Source organism: Camelus dromedarius, chromosome 1 (assembly GCF_036321535.1).
Source record: "Camelus dromedarius isolate mCamDro1 chromosome 1, mCamDro1.pat, whole genome shotgun sequence".
Taxonomy (NCBI): domain Eukaryota; kingdom Metazoa; phylum Chordata; class Mammalia; order Artiodactyla; family Camelidae; genus Camelus; species Camelus dromedarius.
The window spans coordinates 36627776-36650683 of record NC_087436.1 but is presented as its reverse complement, the minus strand read 5'-3'; the positions used below and the strand labels follow the sequence as shown (position 1 = coordinate 36650683).

Here is a 22908-nt window from a genome sequence, read left to right as displayed (position 1 = left end):
TTCTTTAACAAGCATTTTTCTAATCAATTAATGTATGCTGGAAAATACATATGTTACATGAATATGCCAAATAGAAAATAAAAATGAAGTATAATCTTACCCACTGAGAGAAAAGCTCTAACAATTGAATATCCTATCTTCTTTTTGTATTTAGATATATGCATATACTTACGCATTTTTAAAAACCTCGAATACCATTGCATGTCAGAACATTTACATCCACTTTATTTTCTTGAATAGCTGTGGTATATATTATGCAGTTGTAACAATTTAACTGCTTCTTTCTGATGAACATTTTGATTTTTTTTCTAATTATTGCTGTTATAAATTACTCTGCAAGAAATAGTTTGTACACTGGTCCAGTTAACAATAATTAATAGAAACCTTACTATATCCAATATTCAAGATATTCTTAAAGATCATTCTTATGAAATAGTTATTTAATTGTAATGTATTCAACCCATGAACAGTCTAGATTTTAAATACAAAATACTGAAATGAAACTTAATAGCTAAAAAAATTCCTACTAACATGAGAAATTAAAAGAATATTGCCAGTCTTTATCAGCTCATTAGACATCCTACATGTGTTTTAAAACCTGGCTATTTTATTTATCATATATTGAAAGATTTCATTTTAGTGGATACACATTATTGACTTAGGATTCTTTTTTTCTCCTAACATACAATCTGCTAGGGTATTCAAGTAACGGCCACAACTCCCTCAATGAGAGCTGTGAGATTTGAAACTGGATTGATTGAACTGGAACTTTCGAACCGACTTCAAACCAAAGCTTCACCAGGAAGTAGCAGCTATCTGAAACTGTTTGGTAAATGCCAAGTGGATTTAAATCTGGCATTAGGACAAATTGTCAAACATCAAGTGAGTGCAGAATATGTTGATATTAGAACTGTGGCTTTTAAACTTTGTATATCAATTTGAACTACTTTTAGTATTAATATACTTAAAAAATTATTTAGTTTAAGTTCCTAAAATTTCTGGTTGTAAATTCTAATGAAAAATTGCTTAACAGGGCCCTTAATATTTTACCTTGGATTTTCATTGAGTATTTTGGCAGTAGATTGTTCTGTGCAAATGCAGTCAAATGAAACTTAATCTAGTATCTTCATAAATATTTGTTTATAATTTTGTTAAACATTATTTTTTATTTTAACATTCTGTACTTACATTGGTCAGTCCTTAAAATGTTACTAAGTTTCTTAGTTCCCCTGTTTGATAATGGCAAATTTTGCATGTTAAACTTGTCAAGTTAAAAATACATATATATGTGCGCAACAGTAAATCAGATTCTGTTTTATAAAAATTAACTTTCTTAGCTCATCAGAGAATTTTTTATTGTTGTTTTTGTTTTTGCTAAAAATTATTATGTGGATTTTAATCTTTTTTCCTTTAATTTGAAGAACCGATTAAAAGAATACCAGTCACACTTTCAAAACTGAATGGCTATATTAAAGATTATATGGGGGAATAAATGAACAAAAGTTTCATGTCGTCTCTAGAAAAACAGTAATTTTTCCAAATAGAAACACAATTTGAAAGGAAAGGGGATCTAATTATCTTGAAACATTTAATATATTACCATTCAGAATTTGGACCTAATCCTAGTTTTTGTATGAAATTTATGTATGACTTCATATTTATTTCTTATATACCTATTCATACTGTATATTAATTTCAAATGTTTATAGTACAGAGTATTAGGAATGTATCATTGATGATTGAAACTGAGAAAAGTGTACTGTAGTTCTTTTGGTGAACAATACTATTAAGTGTTCAAACTTTTAGTTTCTTTAAATAAACATTTTCCATTATTTTATTTTACTGAGTTTTTAATTTCATTTCAGGTTTATGAGGAAGCAGGTTCTGATTTTCATCAAGTTGCCTATTTTAAAACTAGAATTGGATTAAGAAATGCCCTCCGAGAAGAAATCAGTGGTTCCTCAGATAGGGAAGCTGTGCTTATTACCTTGAATAGACCAATTGTATATGCACAGCCTGTGGCCTTTGACAGAGGTAAGATAAACCATCAATACTATCTTACTAGATTTAGAAATGTTTTGGTAATGCTAGAGAAAAAATTATCTATAGTTGAGCACCACGAATGCTTAACAGCTAAACGTCTCTAAAATTTGAAACGTGACCATCCAGAAAAGGTTTCTCGCTTATTCTTTTCAGTTTTTGAAGTTATTTTACTTTTTAAAGTTTTTCGCTTCCTAGATAGGAATGTCTGATTCAGTATTTCAATTGTAATGCTAAGTTTTTTGGTTTGGATAACTAGTTGCATTTGTCCTGGTGCTATCTTTATTCATTTAGTCTATAAACATTTATTGTTTACTGTCTAGAAGGAGAATATGAATAGGGAAAGCAGGATCTCTGCCCTCAAGGAACTCTCAGTGCAGTGGGAAAGAGAGCAAAGTAGACTGCAGAGTGGAGTTACATGTATATCTGCATCTGTGTATGTAAATCCTGATATCTGATGCAGCCTAACTTTCCCTCTGCTGCTTAGAGGAGAAACTAATTTTCCAGATTGTACTTGGAGTTAGGAGTTCACCAGCGGGAGAGGAAAGGAAAGCTTGTCTTATTTATCTCTGTATCTGAAGGCCTAGAACAGTCCCAGGCATACAGTAAGAACTAAATAAATATTTGCCAAATGAGAGAGAACATGAATGAATATATATGATCACAGAGGTATAAGAAAAATACAGCAGCAGCTTTCATAAAAGAAAATAATGGGAAATAAGGCTGAATGATAGATAGGGTCTAATTACTGTTAATTGGGTGAATATGTTGGAATTGTATTTTAGAAGTAATGAAGAACCATTTATGAAGCCATTAAAGATTTAAATTGGTGGTGGGCATTGGCAGATGATAAGATCAGTTTATTAGAAAACCGCCCTTTTGGCAGGGTTATGGATAAGATTTAATTTTGCTAAATCCAGTACACGATTTTTTTCATTTCTCGTCTTACCGACCTCTGGTCCGCTTTCAACAACTCCTTAAAGTACTTTCTACTCTTTGTGTCCATGACATAATACTGCTCTTTCTTCTACTTCTCTGCCCCCTTCATCTTTGTCTCCTGTTTAGGCACCTCCTTCTGCATACTGCATTAAATGATGGCTTACCTTACAGTTTCATTGTTGTTACAAACTCAGATGTCTTTGACTTCTCTCTCTAAATCACATCTTCTTAGTGTATATTCCTAGTACTAAGTACCTCTCCTTCAGAAATTCTTAACTGTAGTAAGAATAAGCTCCATAAGGTCAGGTCCCATGTCTGTTTTTGTTTGTTACTCCATCCTAAAGCCTAGCATTTCACAGATAATTTGTTGAATAAATGAATGGACCTGGATTTTCTTTTCCCTTCTCTCATTTTGCAGTTGCCCCCTTTCTGCTTTTTTCATTAGTCAAGTTAACTATTTCCTCTTAGATCCTTTCTAATTCTAATGCTACAATTTTCTGGGAGTAATTTTTATTAAGCAACAGGATTTTGCAGCTATTGAGGTTTACTTGCTAGTATAGCCTTACAGTTTTGATTTTAATTTTCTTTCTGCCTTGTCTTAATTATCAAAAGCTGTGCTGTTTTGGCTGAATTATAAGGCTGCCTATGACAATTGGAATGAACAGCGAATGGCCCTACATAAAGATATTCATATGGCTACAAAGGAAGTAGTAGATATGCTGCCTGGTATCCAGCAAACATCAGCTCAGGCCTTTGGGACTCTCTTCCTCCAACTCACTGTGAATGATCTGGGAATCTGCCTGCCTATCACAAATACTGCACAGGTATGAAAAATCAAATCATAGTCCATACTCATCATTTTTATGTATATAGAGTATAACAGTGACTTTTCCACAATAACAGTTTATAACTTGAATTTTAGTAAATAACAAGATTGAACTCTTTGAACTATTATTCATCCACAGTGTATTCAATATGAATCTCATGAAACTTTTCTGTAAAGCATTCTGATGTGCCTCAGAATAGTAATGAGATTGATAGCCATGTAATAAATCTTAATTTTTACTTTGGAAAATAAGTAGCTTAATTCTCAGAATTTTATTATTATTTTGTATTTAGCAAAGACATCTTTGGCATATACTTATTAATAAAATAGAAACAAAGGACATTTAATAAGAATACTATTTAATGTTTAATAATCTCAACTAAAATAGGGTAAGGAATTTCAAAATTCTTTTAAACTGTAATATTTAATGGTAATGAAACTTCCAAGTTATGTGTACTGGTTAAAGGAAAAAATTTACCCTTTGTAATTTAGTACCAGTACTCAGGGAGACATATTTGCATGCACATGTGTATGAGAGAAAAGGCCATGGGCCCCTAACAGGCCGTGAAGTTACAATTATAACAAATACAGAGATTTATATTTTACTGTTAGAATTTACCTTAAATAACCGGTAACTAGTTGTTGAATGAATGTAACTTTTAGTATTTTGTTTGGCAAGACAATGTTAAGAAAAACTCTGGGTTGAGAGTTGGCAACGTGGTATGTTTGTGCTTCAGGAGTTGAAAAATGATATTTTAATGGCATGATGAACAGAACTCAAAAAGGTTGTACACATCAGGGGTGGTTGTCAAAATGAGAATGTTCCCCACAGCTAAAACAGAGGGTTGAGATAGAAAAGTAGATAATTAGCCTTATGTAAGTTTAGTTTTTTAAAAAATGTACACGGTGAATGCATTTCACTTGAGCAAAGTAATTTTTTAAAAGTAGGCATCCTTATAAGCTGCTTTTTAATGAAGCTCTCTAGGGTTGTCCCTTTCTAAATGTTTGATCCTATGAGTCATGTGAGATTTCCAAATTTTAAAAGTTGTACCTTTTGTCTCATTTCTTCTTTAATATATTTTGCAGTCTAATCATACTGGAGACCTTGACACTGGTTCTGCTTTAGTACTGACCATTGAAAGTACTCTCATCACTGCTTGTTCTTCAGAATCTCTAGTTAGTAAAGGGCATTTCAAAAACTTTTGTATCCGTTTTGCTGATGGCTTTGAGACATCATGGGATGACTGGAAACCAGAAATTCGTGGGGACCTGGTGATGAATGCCTGTGAGTGTCTTTTATCTTCTGTATGAGGTTTAGAATTTTTAAAAAGTAAAAGATAACTCCAGTGTCTTCATTAGTTAAACTAAATAATGTCCAGATGTAGGAATGTTATTGAACTTTGTGAAATAAAGCCTATTTCTAATTAAAGATACCAGAACATATTTGATAAAAACTGCAGCTTTCAGTAGTTTTGGTAAGTAAACCAACTAGATATTCTTTTTGATGGTAATAACATCTGAAGTTTTGTTTATGCCCTGATTTTTCCTGTAATTGATTCATGAATGACCAGGTAAAGCATCTTTTTCCTGTGGGGATCTTGAAAGAAAGTGATAAATGTGTAAGATCCAGTTCATCCTATAACATAGTATTGGATAACCAGGAGCAGGAACTCCAGCCATAATTATTATTGACATGAATAAATTCACATGTCCAAATTTGTAGGATACAGAGTGTAACACGTGTGGATTCCTCTGATTCCATAATACTCAAGGTTGGAAATAAATAAGCTGTGTTTATATGCTATTTTGAAGGTACAGGGGTTTATTTTTATTTTAATATTTTAAATATAACAGAGTTGATAAGACATCATTAATCTTAACAGTGAAGAGAAATTATATTTGAGGAATTAAAGGTTGTGAACTAAAATTCCTCAGCCAATCTGTAAACCAGAATTAATGCTTAATTATTTCTCAGAAGGTGGTATGCCATTGTTCAGCAATTTTTTTCCCCTCTCCACTAGAAGAAAATCTTTCTAGTGCTGGGTTTTATTTGAGAACTGGGAAAATGTTCCATTATTTTTACATCAAAAATTGAAGTTTTAGCATTCAGTGTTGGCTAAAATTTAGATAATACTTTAGGTGAAATTCTTGGTTTTGAATGCTTTGCATTTAGATAATTCATAGGTAAAATACTAGTATTTCCGTTAAACATTTCAGGTTACCAAGAAGACTTGGTATCAGAGTACTCATGCCTAACACCCAAAAGACCAAAAATAGACTTCATCAGGAATCTTACAAATAATCATTTTACATGGTGGTTATATACATTTTTAAAAGTCACTATTACTCTCTTTTGTTTGTGTGTGGTTTTTTTCCTTAAAATAAATGTAAACCTACTAATTTTTATGAAGGTGACATTTGTTGTCATTATAGTTGTATTGGATAGAATATATTTGGAAGCAAAGGAAGGATATCATTTCCTTAACAGTTTAAACAAAGGGAAATGCATAAGACATGTGCCTCTAACTCAAAAGGAAAAACACAAGACTAAAAAACATGAACACTGGCTCAGCTCCTCAGTGTATATTAGACCAACAAAGTAGAACACTAATGTGCTGATAATCATGATAATCATAATTTATTTTGTGTTTTGGAGGGTATCAAGTGACTTGTTTTTGTAAAATGCATATTATTTAGTGCCTTGGGAGAGTGGCAAAGGAAATGAGTAGAGCAGTTGTTGACATAATGATAAGAATTCCAAATGATAAGTTTGCCAAGGTAGTTTACTACTTTGTAGTTTTTATTAGTTTTTATTGGGTATAACTGACATTTAATTTTTTAAGGAAAGAGAATTGAGTTTAGGGCAAAAAAATAAGTAAAAGTAAGATTATGCCTTAGGCTTTTTTTTTTTTCACAGATTATTTAAAAATTATGCCCTAGAAAAAAGACAGCCCAATTTAATTTCCTCTCTAGGTGACAGTGTTTTTTGGGAAATGCAGTAAAAATTAGGAAAGACGATCTATAGGAAGGGTTCAATGGACCATGTAAGTAGATAGTAAAGATTAGACCCTTTTTATTAATATGTATTTACAAACCATTGAAAGTTTGAAAAATTCCAAGTTTTCTGTTAACACCTGGGTAACATTTGGTTGTAACAGCAAGAAAATTGCCATCCTGGATTCTGGCTGGTCCAACGCAGGGACCACGGGTACCATGGGAAAGAGCCCAATGGGTTTCTCTCATCTCATCACTTTCAGGATTTGGATCTACTCCTAAAAATTTTAATGTTCCTTATTAATTCATTATGGCTCTGTATTCTGTAAATTTATATAATTTTTTAAACTTAATTTTTAAAAATTCTCTGGCACTTCTTGGGATTGGAAGTCCCCAAAGTTTTCTATCCTTTTTGAATTTACTAGTTCTTCCTTTCACTTGGCCTTAGTTATTCTACTCCTGTTCAAGGGTTTTCTTTTTATTGTAGAGTTGTTAGATTTGAAAGGGTAATGTGGGGTTTTTTTGCTCTGATTTATAACCACACTATTAAAGGTGAATTGGGCAATCTTTTACCCCAAGATCTAGTTCTTTTTTATAATTTGTGTGTGAGGCACAAGTACCATATGTTTCAAAAATATAATTTAGATTTTAAAGTTATTGGCATTGGGGAGGGTATAATTGTGGTAGAGCATGTGCTTAGCATGGATGAGATCCTGCGTTCAATCCCCAGGACCTCCATTAAAAATAAATAAACCTGATTACCCCAAAAATTTAAAAATAAAGTTATTGACATTACTTTTAAAATATAATAGAAATTGTCATTTAATAGATGCTTTTCCCCAGAATACATTATAGCATTTCTATAACTCACATTTGAGTAACAGTTGAATACTAGTTTAGGTTATGGAGTGAACTGCAAAAAGACATTTCATTTAAGGTGTACGTAATGTCAGGTTCAGATTGAAATTGGGTTTCCATTAAAGATTACTGAGAAAGGGTCTTAATTCTATCTTTAGACTTTACTTTGTTTAAAAGTTGTTTCAAAGATGGTATGTCTTTACTGATTAAAATTGTTGATTTAATTAGCCTTTCTTTTTAAGCTGGAGTTATCTGATTAAAGCTAAGTAGTAGTAAATGTTTCAAAGTTAAAGTCAGATATGTTCTGGGGATAGGACCATGACCTTAGGAGACTGACCTTATTAGATTGACAGTATGGCAGTCAGTCATCTTTTTCTCATAAAATGATCCTTGACAAAGTAAAACATAAGGCTGGTGAGTCATGTCTGTTAACCTAATGTGGCAGTTCTTAGTTATCAAAAAATCATTTTTACATCATTTACATTCTCAAAGTGCCATTCACTCATAATGGCACAAATTGTCATAGCATCAGGAAACCACACTTTCAAAGTTGGCCAGGTATTGTCACTCAGATAAGGAAATCACATGCAGAATGTAAAGCTAAAGCTGCAGTTAAATTCTTTTTCTTTCTTTACTGAAATATAGTTGATTTATGATACTATATTAGTTTCAGGTGTATGCAGTTAGGTTCTTAAAAATCAGTAAGAATAAAATATTGTGAGATACAAAATAGGAATTACAAGTTATCTAAAGCAGTCCTTTCATTCCCCAGATGAGAACTGAAACTTGGAGAGGCCACTGATCCTATTTATATTAAGATAATCATCTTTGGGTGAAAAATTGCAGTACAATATGTTATTGCGAGCATAATTTTATTGAAGATTATTTTGGGGGTGATTTTTGTGCAGGTGTAGTTCCAGATGGTACCTATGAAGTATGTTCCAGGACTACAGGACAAGCAGCTGCTGGTAAGTTCGCATTTGGTATTACTTTTGCTATATATGTCAGGTAGAATCTGCTTTTGCATCTATTTTTTCTGCCTTTGTATTAAAGGATCTTTTAACTAAACAAATTCTGGTATTCCCTAATGTTTAAAAACTATTTTGCAATAATATTAGCATATTTTTATTTAGCAATACATTAGACACCATCAGTGTACAATATACAGTACAAAATGTTTTGGGAAAGACAAAGATGATTAAGATATACTTTCTATGCTCTATAAATTTAAATTCGAATAATGGAGTTAGGGCCCTGTAACATAACTGAACTGCAATAAGTGATAAGTTCAATAAAATATAAAATTCCAATTGCTGGTGAAATTTACAGGAGAGAGAAATTTCCAAATTTTGAAGGATACTGAGATGAGAGAAAGCTTTATAGAACAAGCACTTAAATAAGGACTTGAAAGATGAATAAAATTATTTCCTAAGCAAAAACTGGAAAATATGAATAGAAAAAAATCAGGCAGAGAGAATAATAGGTGTCATGATGTCAAAACACAATGTCTAGCTAGAGTTGTTCAAATTGGCTAGAATAGAGTTATATGAAAAAAGGATGGGAAAAAGCTTAAGTCCAAATTAAGAGTTTGGACTTGATTTGGTGGACAGTGAGAAAGCCACTGAATTTTTCTGAACAAGAAAGTAGATGGTGACAGTATCACAGGGACAGGGGTCAGAGGAGAAAAACCCAGGAACCTGGTTAGGACATAACTATGGATATAATAACCTGTCTTGACTAAGTGTAAATTTGTATTATTTTGCCTGGTATAAAATTAGGGTATGCTAAACGAGATATTTATTTAAGAGCTCTTAAAATGTTGAGAAGGGTAGAAGCTGATTAAGATTAGTAGATTTCCTCTCTCTCCTTACTATTCCCTCTTATCCTCCCAAGCCTAGTCTCAGGACTCATCGTAAGTAAATTGTCTCAGAAAGTATGCAAGGCCTGCAGTCCCCACTGATAGAGAACTGAAAAGCCTAGGAAATTTCCAGCAGTAATGTTAGAAGGAAAAGGTGATGACTGAGGTAAATACATACTGGGAGAAAGGTCACATAAAAGTCTTTGTCAGGACTCTTGTTTGTTAGTGACAACAACCCACTCCAACTAGCTTAACCAAAAGGGGAAACCTATTAAAAGAATATTTGCAGATCACAGTTACACTTAACAATAGCTATCTCAGGGAAGAGAAGGAACCAGGGCAATGGAGGGGCCCTGAGGAACCACTGGAAACGATCTCAGCTGCCACCTGGGCTCTTTCCGGCTCTTGTCTTTGCTTCTGTCTGGCTGCTTCATTTTTCTTTACTGCTGACCTCCTTACACATGGCAGGAAACATGGCTGCCAACAGCTCATGAGCCTCATTTTCCCACCCTCAGTCACTAGAGAGGGACCAGTCTTTTCTCAAGTCCAGGGGAGGATTCTTAGTTTTCCAACTTTGACCCTTACCTGAACTAATTATCTAATACATTCTGGTGCATGAGGAAGGGTCATGCCAATTCCTGCTATAGCCATGGGAAGGTGGATCAGCTTGAGGGCTGGTGGGAGGACGAAGTCCACAGGGCACAGGAGGAAGAAGGGTGCTGCACAGAGGGCACCACAGATATGATAGGGAAATCAATCCCATAGTCTGATGTTTCTGACAGATCTAGCTGTGAGAGACATTAATCATTACACAGGGCCATCGTCCATTTTAATCCTTGAATGTAGAATTATTTAACTTTCTATACTCAGAACTTACCAAAAATGCCACTTCTTTATTTAAACAGAAAGTAGTAGTGCTGGAACCTGGACACTCAATGTATTGTGGAAAATGTGTGGGATTGATGTCCACATGGATCCTAACATTGGCAAAAGACTCAATGCTCTGGGCAATACCCTTACGACACTGACAGGAGAGGAGGACATAGATGACATTGCTGATCTAAATTCAGTGAACATAGCTGACCTGTCAGATGAGGATGAAGTTGACACTATGTCTCCCACTATCCATACTGTAAGTAAACCCACTGTTAGATTTTTTCAGGACTGGCTTTTACCCTAAGAAAGGGATATTACTAAATCAGTGTTATTTGCTGTAGTTGCTAATTGAGGAAGGAAGGGAATGGTGGTTTTCTGTGTATACATTTATATAATATCGTTTTTTACTTAAATAATATTGTCTTTCAATTGAGTTCCTTGTTTTATAATCTACCAACCAAATTGTGCATTAACCTACAGGTAACGTATTAACATTGAAAGCAAAGTGCAAACAAATTTTTAGGGACAGAAAGTAGATTAGTGGTTGCCTAGGGCTGGGAGAGTCTGAAAGGTTGGGAGGGGGAATGGGAAGAGACTGATAACAGTTATGAAGTTTGTTTAGGGGGTGGGGGATGAAAATGTTCTGAATAGATTCTGATAACGATTCCACAGCTTTGTGAATATACTAGAAACTACTGAATTAATACATTTTAAATGGGTGAATTTATGGCATGTGAATTCTATCTCAGGAACTATGTTTAAAAATGAATGTCAAAAGCAAAGAGCATGCACACAAAAGGAAGTATACATTTAAAAATATATATTTCCATCTATACCGTACATATTCTTTAGTATCAGATTATTTGGTAGTTAAAAAGAAAGTTTCTCTCTGCTTTTATTCCAGTATTGATTTAAAAAGACTTTTGAAACATCTTTTAACTATTGTATTCTGAAATAGTTTTGTTCTTGGAAAGAAATTTTTAAAAATTAATGTTACTGTTTATCATTTAGAGTTCAGATGGAAGTTCAGTAAGTGGAGATGGCCACAAGCTCACCTTTGGGCAGCGACTTGTAAATCACCTACTAGGCCTGAGGCGCCCACATCAGCGCTATTCTGTTCCTGCAGAGTATCTGTGTGACCCCGAGATGGGGGCCTCCCCTCAGTCTAGCCAGTCCCATTTGAAAGCATGCAGAGCTCACTCATGGGGAAACGTAGGTAGCAACTAAATAGATTACTTATGAAAATGAAGGGATTCGAATCACTGGAGAATTCCAATCATCTTACTTAATATAGATGGCTTTGATTCTTGCATGCTTCCTTGATTTAAGGTGTTTTTTCTGTGATAGTATAGATTTGCTGTGTGACCTAAGGGTGTTACTGACAGACATGCTTTTGATTTTTCAGGAAGCTGTAGATTATCGAAGACAAGGAGCATCTTGTAGCCAGCCAGGAGAACTTAGAGGAAGAAAAATCATGAAACGTATAGTGGATATCAGAGAGCTGAATGAACAGGCCAAAGTAATAGATGATCTTAAGTATGTATAATGATTTTTAATTTAATATAGTATTCCCTAATAATAGAATCAGGATTTTAAATGTGAAGGAAACTGAATTTGTGCCAGTACAACTCCTTTAGTTTATAAGTGAGATCACGAAGGTCAAGAGAAGTTTGGTGATTTGTCTGAGAACATACACTCATTAGTGATAAAGTTAGAAGTCCTAGTCCAGTGCTCATCACAACTTCATTTTTGAGCAGTTTATGACTGATTTTATGTCACATGCATGCATCTCTACGTCTGTGTACATACATGTGTCTTCATGTATGTATATAAATACATGTGTCAGTATTTTGGTAATATTTTGGGAATGCAGATTTTTAAGAGGGGAAACAACTTTCGAATTTATTAAGCACCTATTGTGATTCTGACATATGACCTCAATTTAATCCTCCCATCATTTCTGTGAAGTTAGATGGCATTATCCAAACTTTATAGATGAGGAAACTGGCTTGAAGAGGTTAAAGAACTGGAATTTGAACTTGTGTTTGTCTGCATTCAAATTTCATGCTCTTCTTGCCTGCTTATATTAGCAGTTTCCTAGAACTGAGGCGAGGGTAGAGTGAGTCAAGAGAAGGGAGTAGGTGGTAGAAGTTTTTTTCTTTGCCTGTTGCCTGCTAGATAGTACTGACCAGGTAACGCTTCCTCCGTAAGGCTAAATATTCTTCTTGCCAAACTTTGAGATTTTTGTTTCCCCAAAAGGTGATAGTTGTGCCTCATCTTTTCTAATTATATTACCCCTGTGTCTGTGTTTTTCTTGCATTCAAGGGTTACACAAATATATGCATTGTAAATGAAGGTATTCCCTAAAAACTTGTCTGTAAATTACTTATGATACAGTGATTCACATTTTCCTGTTGACTTACTTTACAGTTTGAGTTTTGTTCTCAGGGGAAAAAATGACTTGAAGCAAAATATACTTCCTCCCTAAATCTTACCTGGGGCTTAAATTATATGTAGAATTTTACATACAGATAGTCTTCTGCAGAGTGGGTCCATAGCTTTCATGAGATTATCAAAGAGACTTTTGATGTAGAAATAGGTAAGAGTCATTTCCTAAAATGTTAGTGAAGCTTTTTTATAGTTTTCTGGATATGAGTGTTAACTCTGGAGGATTTTGGTCTGTTCATACATAATCTTTGATATTCTGATAAGTGAAAGAATTAAAAAGGAGCAAATAAAAATCACTCTCACTTTGTCACCTCCTTATGCTAATTGCCACATTTGTTTTGCATCCAGAAAATTAGGTGCAAGTGAAGGAACCATAAACCAGGAAATTCAACGTTATCAACAGTTAGAATCTGTTGCCGTGAATGACATTAGAAGAGATGTTCGTAAAAAATTACGGAGGTCCAGTATGCGAGTGAGTAAACATTTAAGGAGAATTTTATTAAAGTAGACTGTTTAAAATTTTTACTTTATTAAATTTTATGATGATACTTATGTTGTTCTCTTTCTTCCTCCATTGCTGGTGATAACACTTGATTTGCATATCCCATATCTACTATGTACCGAGCACTATTTAAAGTACGTTACATTTAACAATCCATTAAATTCTTAAAACAGCCCTACATGGTAGCTTGTATTATTTTCCCTGTTGTAAAGATGAAGCAACTGAGGCACAGAGAGGTCAAGTAATTTGACCAAGGTTATACAGCCAGCAATCCCCGTGGAGCCAAGATTCAAACCTAAACAGTGGGACTCTACAGTATATGTCCTTAGCCACTGTGTTTTGTCTGCCTTTCATAAAGTCATGCTTTCTTTTTTATATCTAACTCAAATGTGAAATCTTTTGAGATGTCCATTCTACCCCATCCCACTTTCCATAACTGACTACTCTTGCCACTACGTACTCTCAGCACTTTATGTTAATTAACTGCATATTTAGTTGTCCGTACTAGAGTTTGAGTCTCTTAAAGGAAAAGTTATTTAGCTTTGACCTTACTATCTACCACATTGTCTGGATTGAGTCCAGTTACTAAACAACTGAAATAAATATATAGATAAATATACTATTAAAATACAGTAGAAAATAATTCTAAAACTTATTCAAATGGAGGTAGGTTCCTTTGGGTCAAAGTGGTCTTGTTAGTAGAAAAACTAATAAGTGGGTTCTTAGATATATTCATATTTATATATAATATTTTCAGCATACCCTTCATCTTTTGTTTTTTTACCAGAATAAGGTTTTTGGGTGGCACCCCAGTACATAAAAACAGATAAAAATCAGAGCTGCTAAGGTCAAAGGAAGGGGGAGAGGTTGCAGGGATCCAGGATTCATTGTCTTGAATTTTCTTTGCTTGGTCACCACCAAATTCCCAGCAAACCTCATTTGAATACTGTTCTAAATTATTTAAATTAAGAATAAAATTCAATTTGAGCTACTAATAACTGGCTTCTGATAGTACTAAATGGATAGTGATGATCTGTAATGCATAACTCTGTTTAAAAATTTTGCCACTATGTACTTCATAGTCATACAATAAAACTAAAATATTGCTTGCGTACTGTTTATAAGGTAGGTTATACTTGGTAATTGACAGTTAAAAATAAAACTAGGTAGAGAAGATTAGGGAAATTACTGAAATTACATGTGTGTTCTTAACATTTGTGTCATTTGGTATTTCCTCCTCAATTGGTTTAGACTTTAAATCTCCATTGTATTAGAATCTTTTTTGTATCTAGGCCCCCAGCTACAAATTTGGAGAAGAGGGATTTGGAGACAAGAAGGGTGTTTCAGTCACCACTTCCTTTCCTGTCCTGACTTCTGTCACGGGGTGCCCTGGGGTGGTTGGTGGTCGCTCTCTCGCCCCCCGCCTCCCTCCCCCTTCCCTTATCTCCTCTTCTCACCCCTCCCCTTACCTAAGTTCTCCGAGAATCTTGCCTTTTAATTCTCATTTTTGTTCTCTCCTTTCTTATCATTTCTTTTTTCTCCCCTTATTTCTGTACTCCTCACCCCGCTCCCAGTTTTTTTTCTCTTTTCTCTCAGGCAAGAGCCAGTGGCTCATGTTCTCATTGTACAGCCCTCCTAACTGATGCTCGAACTAAAGAGTAGCTGATTCCTGCTGCACTTTGATCTAAGTTGTTAAGTGACATTTAAAGTTGCAATTTAAGATAACTTGCTATTGATCCAGGGAAGACAAGCTAACTTGTTTAATAGTACAACATTTTATTTGACGTCAGATATTACAATAGTAAACAACTGCCTAAAGTCACCCTTTTTCTCTCCCATTTCATTAGGCTGCTTCTCTAAAGGATAAGTGGGGTTTGGGTTACAAACCAAGTTACAGCCGATCGAAAAGCATTTCGGCTTCTGGAAGACCACCTCTTAAGCGAATGGAAAGGGCAAGGTAATAAATATTTCAACCAATGAAAGAATAAAATTGCTGACTTCTTTACCAAGGTTCACTACTGATTTATTGTGTTCTAACTGGGGAAATTACAAAATTAAGCTAGCAAATGGACCTTATTAGTCAAAGACCAGTAATAGGGGATACTGGCAAACTAAATTTGAGAAATTCCTCTACCCCATTTATACCACAGTGAGTGTGCTTTTTAGTAATGAAGTACATTGCTATTTAGACAAGTTTATGTGTAAACTTACATACTATCCAAAGAAATGAATATTTGCATATTAGTAGCTCGCTGTGAATTTGTCATTTTAGGAAAAGGTATGATTGTACACACATTTAGCATATGAAAAGATGGAAATTTTACATATTATTGAAGAAAACTATAGTTTTACTAGTAAATGAACATTGTAAAGTAAGTATAAATTCTTTTTTATAAGGTTTAGTTTTAGAAAATCTTGTGCCAAAGCAATGAATTTCTTTTGTGGGATGCTAAAGGTTAAGAAATGGAATACCAGAAGTTCAATCCTTGGATAAGGTAAATATTTAGAAACAGAATGTTAATGTTATTAATCAGACTTTATAAAGTCCAGGGATTTTTTTTGAACGAGAATGTTTATGTTTTATAACTTTCTATTTTACTTACAGTTCCCGAGTGGGAGAATCTGAGGAGCTCCCGGAAATCCGCGTGGATGCAGCATCTCCTGGACCCAGAGTCACTTTCAATATCCAGGATACAGTAAGAGAGAGATTATTTGTTAGACATACACAATGCTAATAATTTTTAGGAATTACAAAATTATAATGGTTATGCAGTTTCAAAATACTACCTACCTACTGTGAAAGTGTCGATTGTGATGGTTGAAGTGTCTGTACATTACCAAACGGCAGGGCACCGCCTGCGTGCGGGCACTGGAGAGCCATGCTGCCGGTGTTCGTGTTTTGCATGTAGAATAAAGACTCCTCCACACCGCTTGCTCATAGGTGGAAATGTTTTGTTGAATAATTTTTCTTTCAAGTGCAAATCCACATTAAACCAGGTATTTTACACAGATATAGATGTGAAATGTTTGTACTTTATGTATTTTTATTATTTATGAATTTTAGTTCAGAATATATATAGATAATAGCAGAAACCAGAAATAAAAAGGTCAGCTTCAAAGTTGTATTCTAATTTTGTAGCATGTTAAAGTTTATGTTAAAATGTTTGTTCTGTTTTTTGTTTGTTTCTTTTAAAGCATTGTTTTTTATTTTTCATGAATTTTTATAAGTTTTCTTATTATTTTAATTAAGTTGAAAAAAACAGTATGGGGAAGTACACCACAATCCAGCTGTCCTGGGGAAGGGTATTTTCAGGTACTTTTTAAGAACAACATAAATTATGCTTTAAAACTAATTAACCACTCTCAAAATCTGCTTTCAAATATCTTCCTCTCATTTCATACTAAATTCAGACCTTGAAGATGCTTTACATACAGGTTTAAGATTGTTTGAATATTTTTCATCATGTATATTTCATATGATCTTGCATGAATGTATTTTACTTCTGTACTTCTTTATAATTTAATAGTAATCACTTGATCTCCAAAATTAAAAAAGGATTAAATCAGCTTACCAAATTAACTCAACCAAATCATAAGCCACAAACTGCCGTACCTTAGTTATTCACTAGTTCCTGAGTGAATCTCTTTTTCCTGCATTCAGCTACAAAATGAATCTTTTCTTTAAGAAAAATTAGTTACCTAATTCAAGCTAGAATCAAATCTATATCAGAACAACAAATTAATCATTGAATGTTATTTATTTTGAGTCACTTGTATAAAAAAGCATGTATAAAAGCAACCCATAAAAAAATTATGAAAATGTGGAAATTGTGCTACACAATCATTTATAAATTGAATTAACACCTTTATAAGCCACATATTTTCCCTAAATAAAAGTTATAAAGTAAAATTTAATTTTAAAATTGAATCTGTACAGTAGGTATATAAATCTTTATCTAGGAACTTTCTGTCAAATTACGTTTAAAAAAATGAAACTTATTCCACATTTGTTTTCTTTCCCTTCCCCCGCTCATTTAAGAAAGTCTCAACATATATCCCATAGTTACACTGAATTTAGTCAAACTGAATTTTGTTTTAGAACTATAAGATTATAATATAGTGACCTTGACAAATATGTCCTTTTTTTTTTCCTAAAAATGAGCTTGGAAATAAATCATTTACAGTGAATTAAATGGATTCTACTAATTAAGTGATTATTTTTTTCCTGTCCAACATTTTAAAAAATTGGGATATAATTGACATGTAACATTATTTTCAGGTGTACAACATAATTGTTTTACATACGTATATATTTGTGAAGTGATTTATTCCTAAAAGCATTAGTATTTGAACTGATTCAAGCCCTATTTTTAAATAGCAATATATGCTATCTATAAAGAATAGTATATAAAAATCAGAAGTTACAAAGTAGATCATTAAGGCATAAATAGAAAATATAAAGCAAAGGGATATTTATTTATATCTATATCTAGATATTTATATCTATAAACTCTTACCACAGTTTTAAAAATTTAGTATTTTCTGATAAATAAAATCTGATTTACTTATTTAGTAAATAACTGTATTTTATAAAACATGAAGAAAAGCTAGATTCTGCAGATGTTTGAGATTTTGATTATGGGATTTCACTCTGCATCAGATAGTAGCATCAATAAATTTACCCTGCACATTACACTTTACAAAGGCTTACCACATTCTCAAAGGGGTATGCAAGCAGCTCTCACAACTGGGAAACCAAATTAGGTCACAGGAAGTTTTGGGTTTTTTTGACCTATTTAAATACAGTAGCCTCCTGGTGCAGTTAGTGACATGGTATTTATACAGACTATTCACCTTAAAATATAGAATTCTTAGCTTTGGTTGATTGATATGCTTTATTACATAACTATTTGCACATCTGTCTTCAACCCAATAGGGGCCCATTTTTAATAGAGTTATCCACAAAAAAGTATCTAGAAGCTTGAAGTATGTTCTGTACAGACACTGCATGCTCTCCCATCACTAACTGCTCTCCTGCCCTTCTACTTTTTAGTTGATCACATTGTTTCTTTTGTCTCCACAGCATGTTTAATCTATGCTTTAAAGAATTGCAATATATATGTACTAATTAATATGATGATATATGCTTATGTAAAGTAAAATTTCACTCTTAGTTTTTCATGTGTCAGTGGTGTGACTTTCTGTGGTTGGAACTTCTGCTTCCTTCCTTGGTGTGCCATTTCATATGTTCGTAAAGCTGACCTTTCTTTCAGATCAGAGTAAGGAAATTCAACTCTGAGAGAAATTTTAAATGCTTAAAACCTATCTTTTTCTTTTTCTTTTTTTAACCAAAAAGAAGTTTATAATGCAAACCTGATTCATGTTTTCTCTTTTTACAATCAGTTTCCAGAGGAGACAGAACTGGACCTTTTGTCAGTAACCATTGAAGGTCCATCCAATTACTCATCAAATAGTGAAGGATCATATTCCATGTTCAGTTCGCCCAAAACTCCTGGAGGCTTTACACCAGGCATTGCTTTTCAACCTGAAGAGGGCCGACGGGATGACAGTTCATCTTCTACCAGTGAAGATTCCGAGAAGGATGAAAAGGATGAAGACCATGAGAGGGAAAGGTTTTATATTTACAGGAAACCCTCGTGAGTAGCCTTTTTCTTTTAAGATCATTAGGCAGTATTTTAGAATCTAGAACTGAGCTTAAAGCAATTTTTTACAGGAAAAATATCTTAAATATGCCTAGCCAGAGTGAGACTAAGAGACTTATCCATGGTTTACTAATATGATTTAGTTCCATATGGCATTATTTTTTCTTTCCTTGTTTTTCTTTTAATAAAATCTAGAAAGTAGCATTTAAACTTTACAATTTGCCCAAATGAAATCTCCAAAATGTGGAATGTAGTTCATACACTGATATCCAGACTCCTTAATGGCAGTGATGGTGCCTGTGTCCTGAGCACGTAGCACATTGCCTGGCATGTAATAGTTACTCATTATGTACCTGTTGAATAAAATGTGACTCCACTAAACTAAGGAAAATCTTCAGTTAGTATGAGCTAGTTGAATAATTTGAATTTATGATATAGTAAAATTTATTTATAGACTATTGCTCACATAACATGATGGAAAATAGTTTGTTGAAAACTCTTCCCATTTTACTGCAATGTAATGACCAGCTGTTCTTTCTCTAGACACACATCTCGTAAAAAAGCAACAGGCTTTGCTGCTGTTCATCAGCTATTTACAGAACGCTGGCCAACAGCACCAGTCAACCGAAGCCTTAGTGGCACAGCTACAGAGAGAAATATTGACTTTGAACTTGATATACGAGTTGAAATTGATAGTGGAAAATGTGTGCTCCACCCAACCACCCTTCTGCAAGAACATGATGATATAAGCTTGAGAAGGTAAGATATTGTTCAGAAAAGGGTACATATAAGTTAATTTGTCAGAAATAATATTTATGTGTCACTAATCAATACAAACATTTTCCTCCTACATCCCCAAATGCAGATTTAAAGAGTATATAATCATAATTGGAATGTTTGCGTGTTTATTTGTATAACATACTATTTCTTTAAACAAACGTATATTTTCTAGTGATGAGAAATGGACATGTGATTTAGATTCTAGCAAATTTTTTTAATTAAAATAGTTATATCTTTGGAATTCTCCTAAACAAGCATGAATTTCTCACTTAGTCTCTGTTCTTGTATTGTGCACATTTCCATTTCAAATAACAGTACAATACTCAGAGATATCTTGTTATTGGGAGTTTTGATGAATTCATAAAGATATAAGAAAGATTGGGAAACAATTGCACAGAGAGGCCTTAAGAAAATGCAATGTTGTTCAGGCTGTAACTGCAGCTTTACCATTTGTTTTAATCGTTTAAGAAACAGTGGTATAAATAGGCTTACGGTTAGATTATTTTTTCTCTGAATTTTTATTTTGTTTTTACTTCCTAATCTAAAAAAGAATTATAAGAAAATAATAACATTAATGACTGAGTGGATGGGTAGGGAGTGGGTGGAGATGTAGATAAAACAAGGAAGCAGAATGCTGACAGTTGTTGAAGCCGGGAGATGGATCCATGGGGTCTATTCTACCATTCCGTTTACTTTTTTTATGTTTGAAATTTTCTATAATAAAAGATTTTTAAATGGTCTTTTTGTCTAATGAGGGTTTTATAAAATGAGAAGATAAAAAGACACTCTAAACAGTTGAATTCTTATAATAGTGATGATAAAAAGAATGACTGTTTATTTTTGGTTGAACCACAATAAACCAAAATAAATTGCCCATATTCAGCTGTTTTTACCTGTGTAAAAGGCAATTTCATTTGGTTCAACCTAATGTGCTCAAGTGAAACAATTGTGACCTCAGGAAAGAATAAAGGTAACTGCCCTCAGTAGTTATGGAACATAGGACAGAAGCATTGTCTGTGCAAGGATCAACCAGTTTAGCTAGAGACACTGATGAGCTTCCCTTTCTCAACTTTATTAATATTTTACATTCTATGTACTGTATAAATGAAAGTCTGATTTTAAACAAAATAAAAGGAGAGAAATGTCTTTTAAAAAGATAAAGTATTTTTCTATTTATAGGAGTTATGATAGAAGTTCCAGGAGTTTAGATCAAGATTCTCCCTCAAAAAAGAAGAAGTTTCAAACTAATTATGCTTCCACCACCCATTTAATGACTGGCAAGAAAGTGCCATCATCTCTACAAACAAAGCCTAGTGACTTAGAAACAACAGTATTTTATATTCCTGGAGTTGATGTAAAGGTAAAAACCTATTTGTCTAGGATACGGGATTAGGTTATTAGTAGCCATGTTTATCTTCTATCATATATGTTCTTCCTTCACCAGTTACATTAAAATGAGACTTCCTGAAGTTTTTCTCTGATACAACCATATTCTGAATACGAGACTGTCTAAATTGGTTGCCCTTTTTTCCATGAAATGTTGATAAAAACAAGTTAATTCTCTTTTTTATTCATTGATATTCATAACATATTTGTCAAACCTTGCCTAGTGCAACTTTAGTAAACAATTGTTTTTTTAGACTATAGACATACACAATCCTAGAATGTTAAGCTAGAAAGAATTTAAAATACTATCTGGGATGACCTTTTTAATTTTAAAAATGAAAAAAAGCTAATAAGGAACTTGCTGGTATCACAGAGCTAACTTGTAAAATCTTCTGGCTCCTGGACCTATGTTCCTTCTACCACATTTTTGTATATTTCTTGATTTTCCTCATCTGCATACTTTTAATTTGGAAGTTTTTTTGCTTCAATACAGTTGCATTACAATTCCAAGACTCTAAAGACTGAATCACCTAATGCCTCCAGAGGATCTTCTTTGCCAAGAACACTCTCTAAAGAGTCCAAGCTGTATGGTATGAAAGATAGTGCAACATCTCCTCCTTCTCCTCCTTTACCTTGCACTGTCCAGAGCAAGACTAACACCTTACTTCCTCCCCAACCCCCACCTATTCCCTCAGGTATTTAAGGAAAATATACTTTATTTTTAATTTTTTTCATAAATTAATTTTTAGTCATCACCTGCTTGCTCTATTGAGATTTTCAAACTCACATGTTTAAGGAAAAAGGACATAGACTTATCGATAGTGACTGTACAAAATTCGTATATGGAAATGTGGGCCAACTGCTTTTGGCTACTTCTCAAATTGATATGACCTTAGAATATCAGTTGTTAAACTTAATATACTAAATAGTTTACTGAATTTTTTAGATCCATGTATATTTAGAGAAAGTCTTATTTAGTTCAAATTTGAGAGCGTATGACCTAGATGCAAACATCAGACATATACCTTTAAGACAGAGTTTATTGGATTTAACCACATTTATTAATTATCTATAATTGCATAAGAAATTATGCAAAACTTGGTAGTTTATAATCTCAAAAACAAATTTCGGTGGGTCAGAAATTCACGAGCAGTTTGGCTGGGTGAATCTAAGCTCACAGTCTTTTATGAAGTTGCAGTCAAGATGTTGGCTAGGGCTGCAGCCATCCAAATGCATGACTGGGTCTGGAAAATCTGCTTCCATCATATCCCATTCATGTGGCTGGCAAGCTGGCACTTTAGTTTCTCCCCACATGGGCCTCTCCACTAGGCCACTTGAGTGTTCTAATGACATGGCAGTCCCTCAAAATGAATGATCCAAAGGAAAACATGGCTGAAGCTGCATTATCTTTTATAGCTTAGTCTCAGAAGTCACATATCATTACTCCCACAGTATCTTACTGATCACACAAGTCAGCCTTATACAGTGCAGGAGTGAATTACCCAAGGGCACAAATACCAGGAGGCAGGGACCACTGGAAGCTATTTTGAAATCTGGCTATAACACCACGTGAATTATATCTTATACATGTAGTAGAATTTCCAAAAAAGGGAGTATTGGACTGGGCAAGAATTATTTGAAAAAGCTGTATTTGAGAGATGTAACTTGATACATAATAAATCTTTTAAAGTAGCCAGAAATTATGATAATAATGCCTAATGTTTTTATTTCACTTTTA

At 33.6% G+C, this 22908-nt stretch overlaps 1 protein-coding gene across 8 annotated transcripts in view; it reads left to right on the top strand.

The window, feature by feature from the left end:
• BLTP1 (bridge-like lipid transfer protein family member 1) overlaps positions 1-22908 on the top strand; it is a 175609-nt gene that overhangs the window by 127148 nt on the left and 25553 nt on the right. For 4 of the 8 annotated variants that reach the window (XM_031466529.2, XM_031466536.2, XM_031466542.2 and 1 more), the window contains 16 exons: positions 697-882; positions 1866-2034; positions 3592-3803; positions 4892-5090; positions 8566-8625; positions 10421-10647; positions 11403-11603; positions 11797-11927; positions 13188-13311; positions 15189-15298; positions 15947-16037; positions 16592-16654; positions 18745-18998; positions 19548-19763; positions 20964-21144; positions 21664-21865. In XM_031466529.2, the coding sequence (XP_031322389.1) occupies positions 697-882; positions 1866-2034; positions 3592-3803; positions 4892-5090; positions 8566-8625; positions 10421-10647; positions 11403-11603; positions 11797-11927; positions 13188-13311; positions 15189-15298; positions 15947-16037; positions 16592-16654; positions 18745-18998; positions 19548-19763; positions 20964-21144; positions 21664-21865 (2626 nt within the window). The remainder of the gene's footprint in view (positions 1-696; positions 883-1865; positions 2035-3591; positions 3804-4891; positions 5091-8565; positions 8626-10420; positions 10648-11402; positions 11604-11796; positions 11928-13187; positions 13312-15188; positions 15299-15946; positions 16038-16591; positions 16655-18744; positions 18999-19547; positions 19764-20963; positions 21145-21663; positions 21866-22908) is intronic. The other 4 variants (XM_031466559.2, XM_031466563.2, XM_031466549.2 and 1 more) reach the window with 4 other exon arrangements.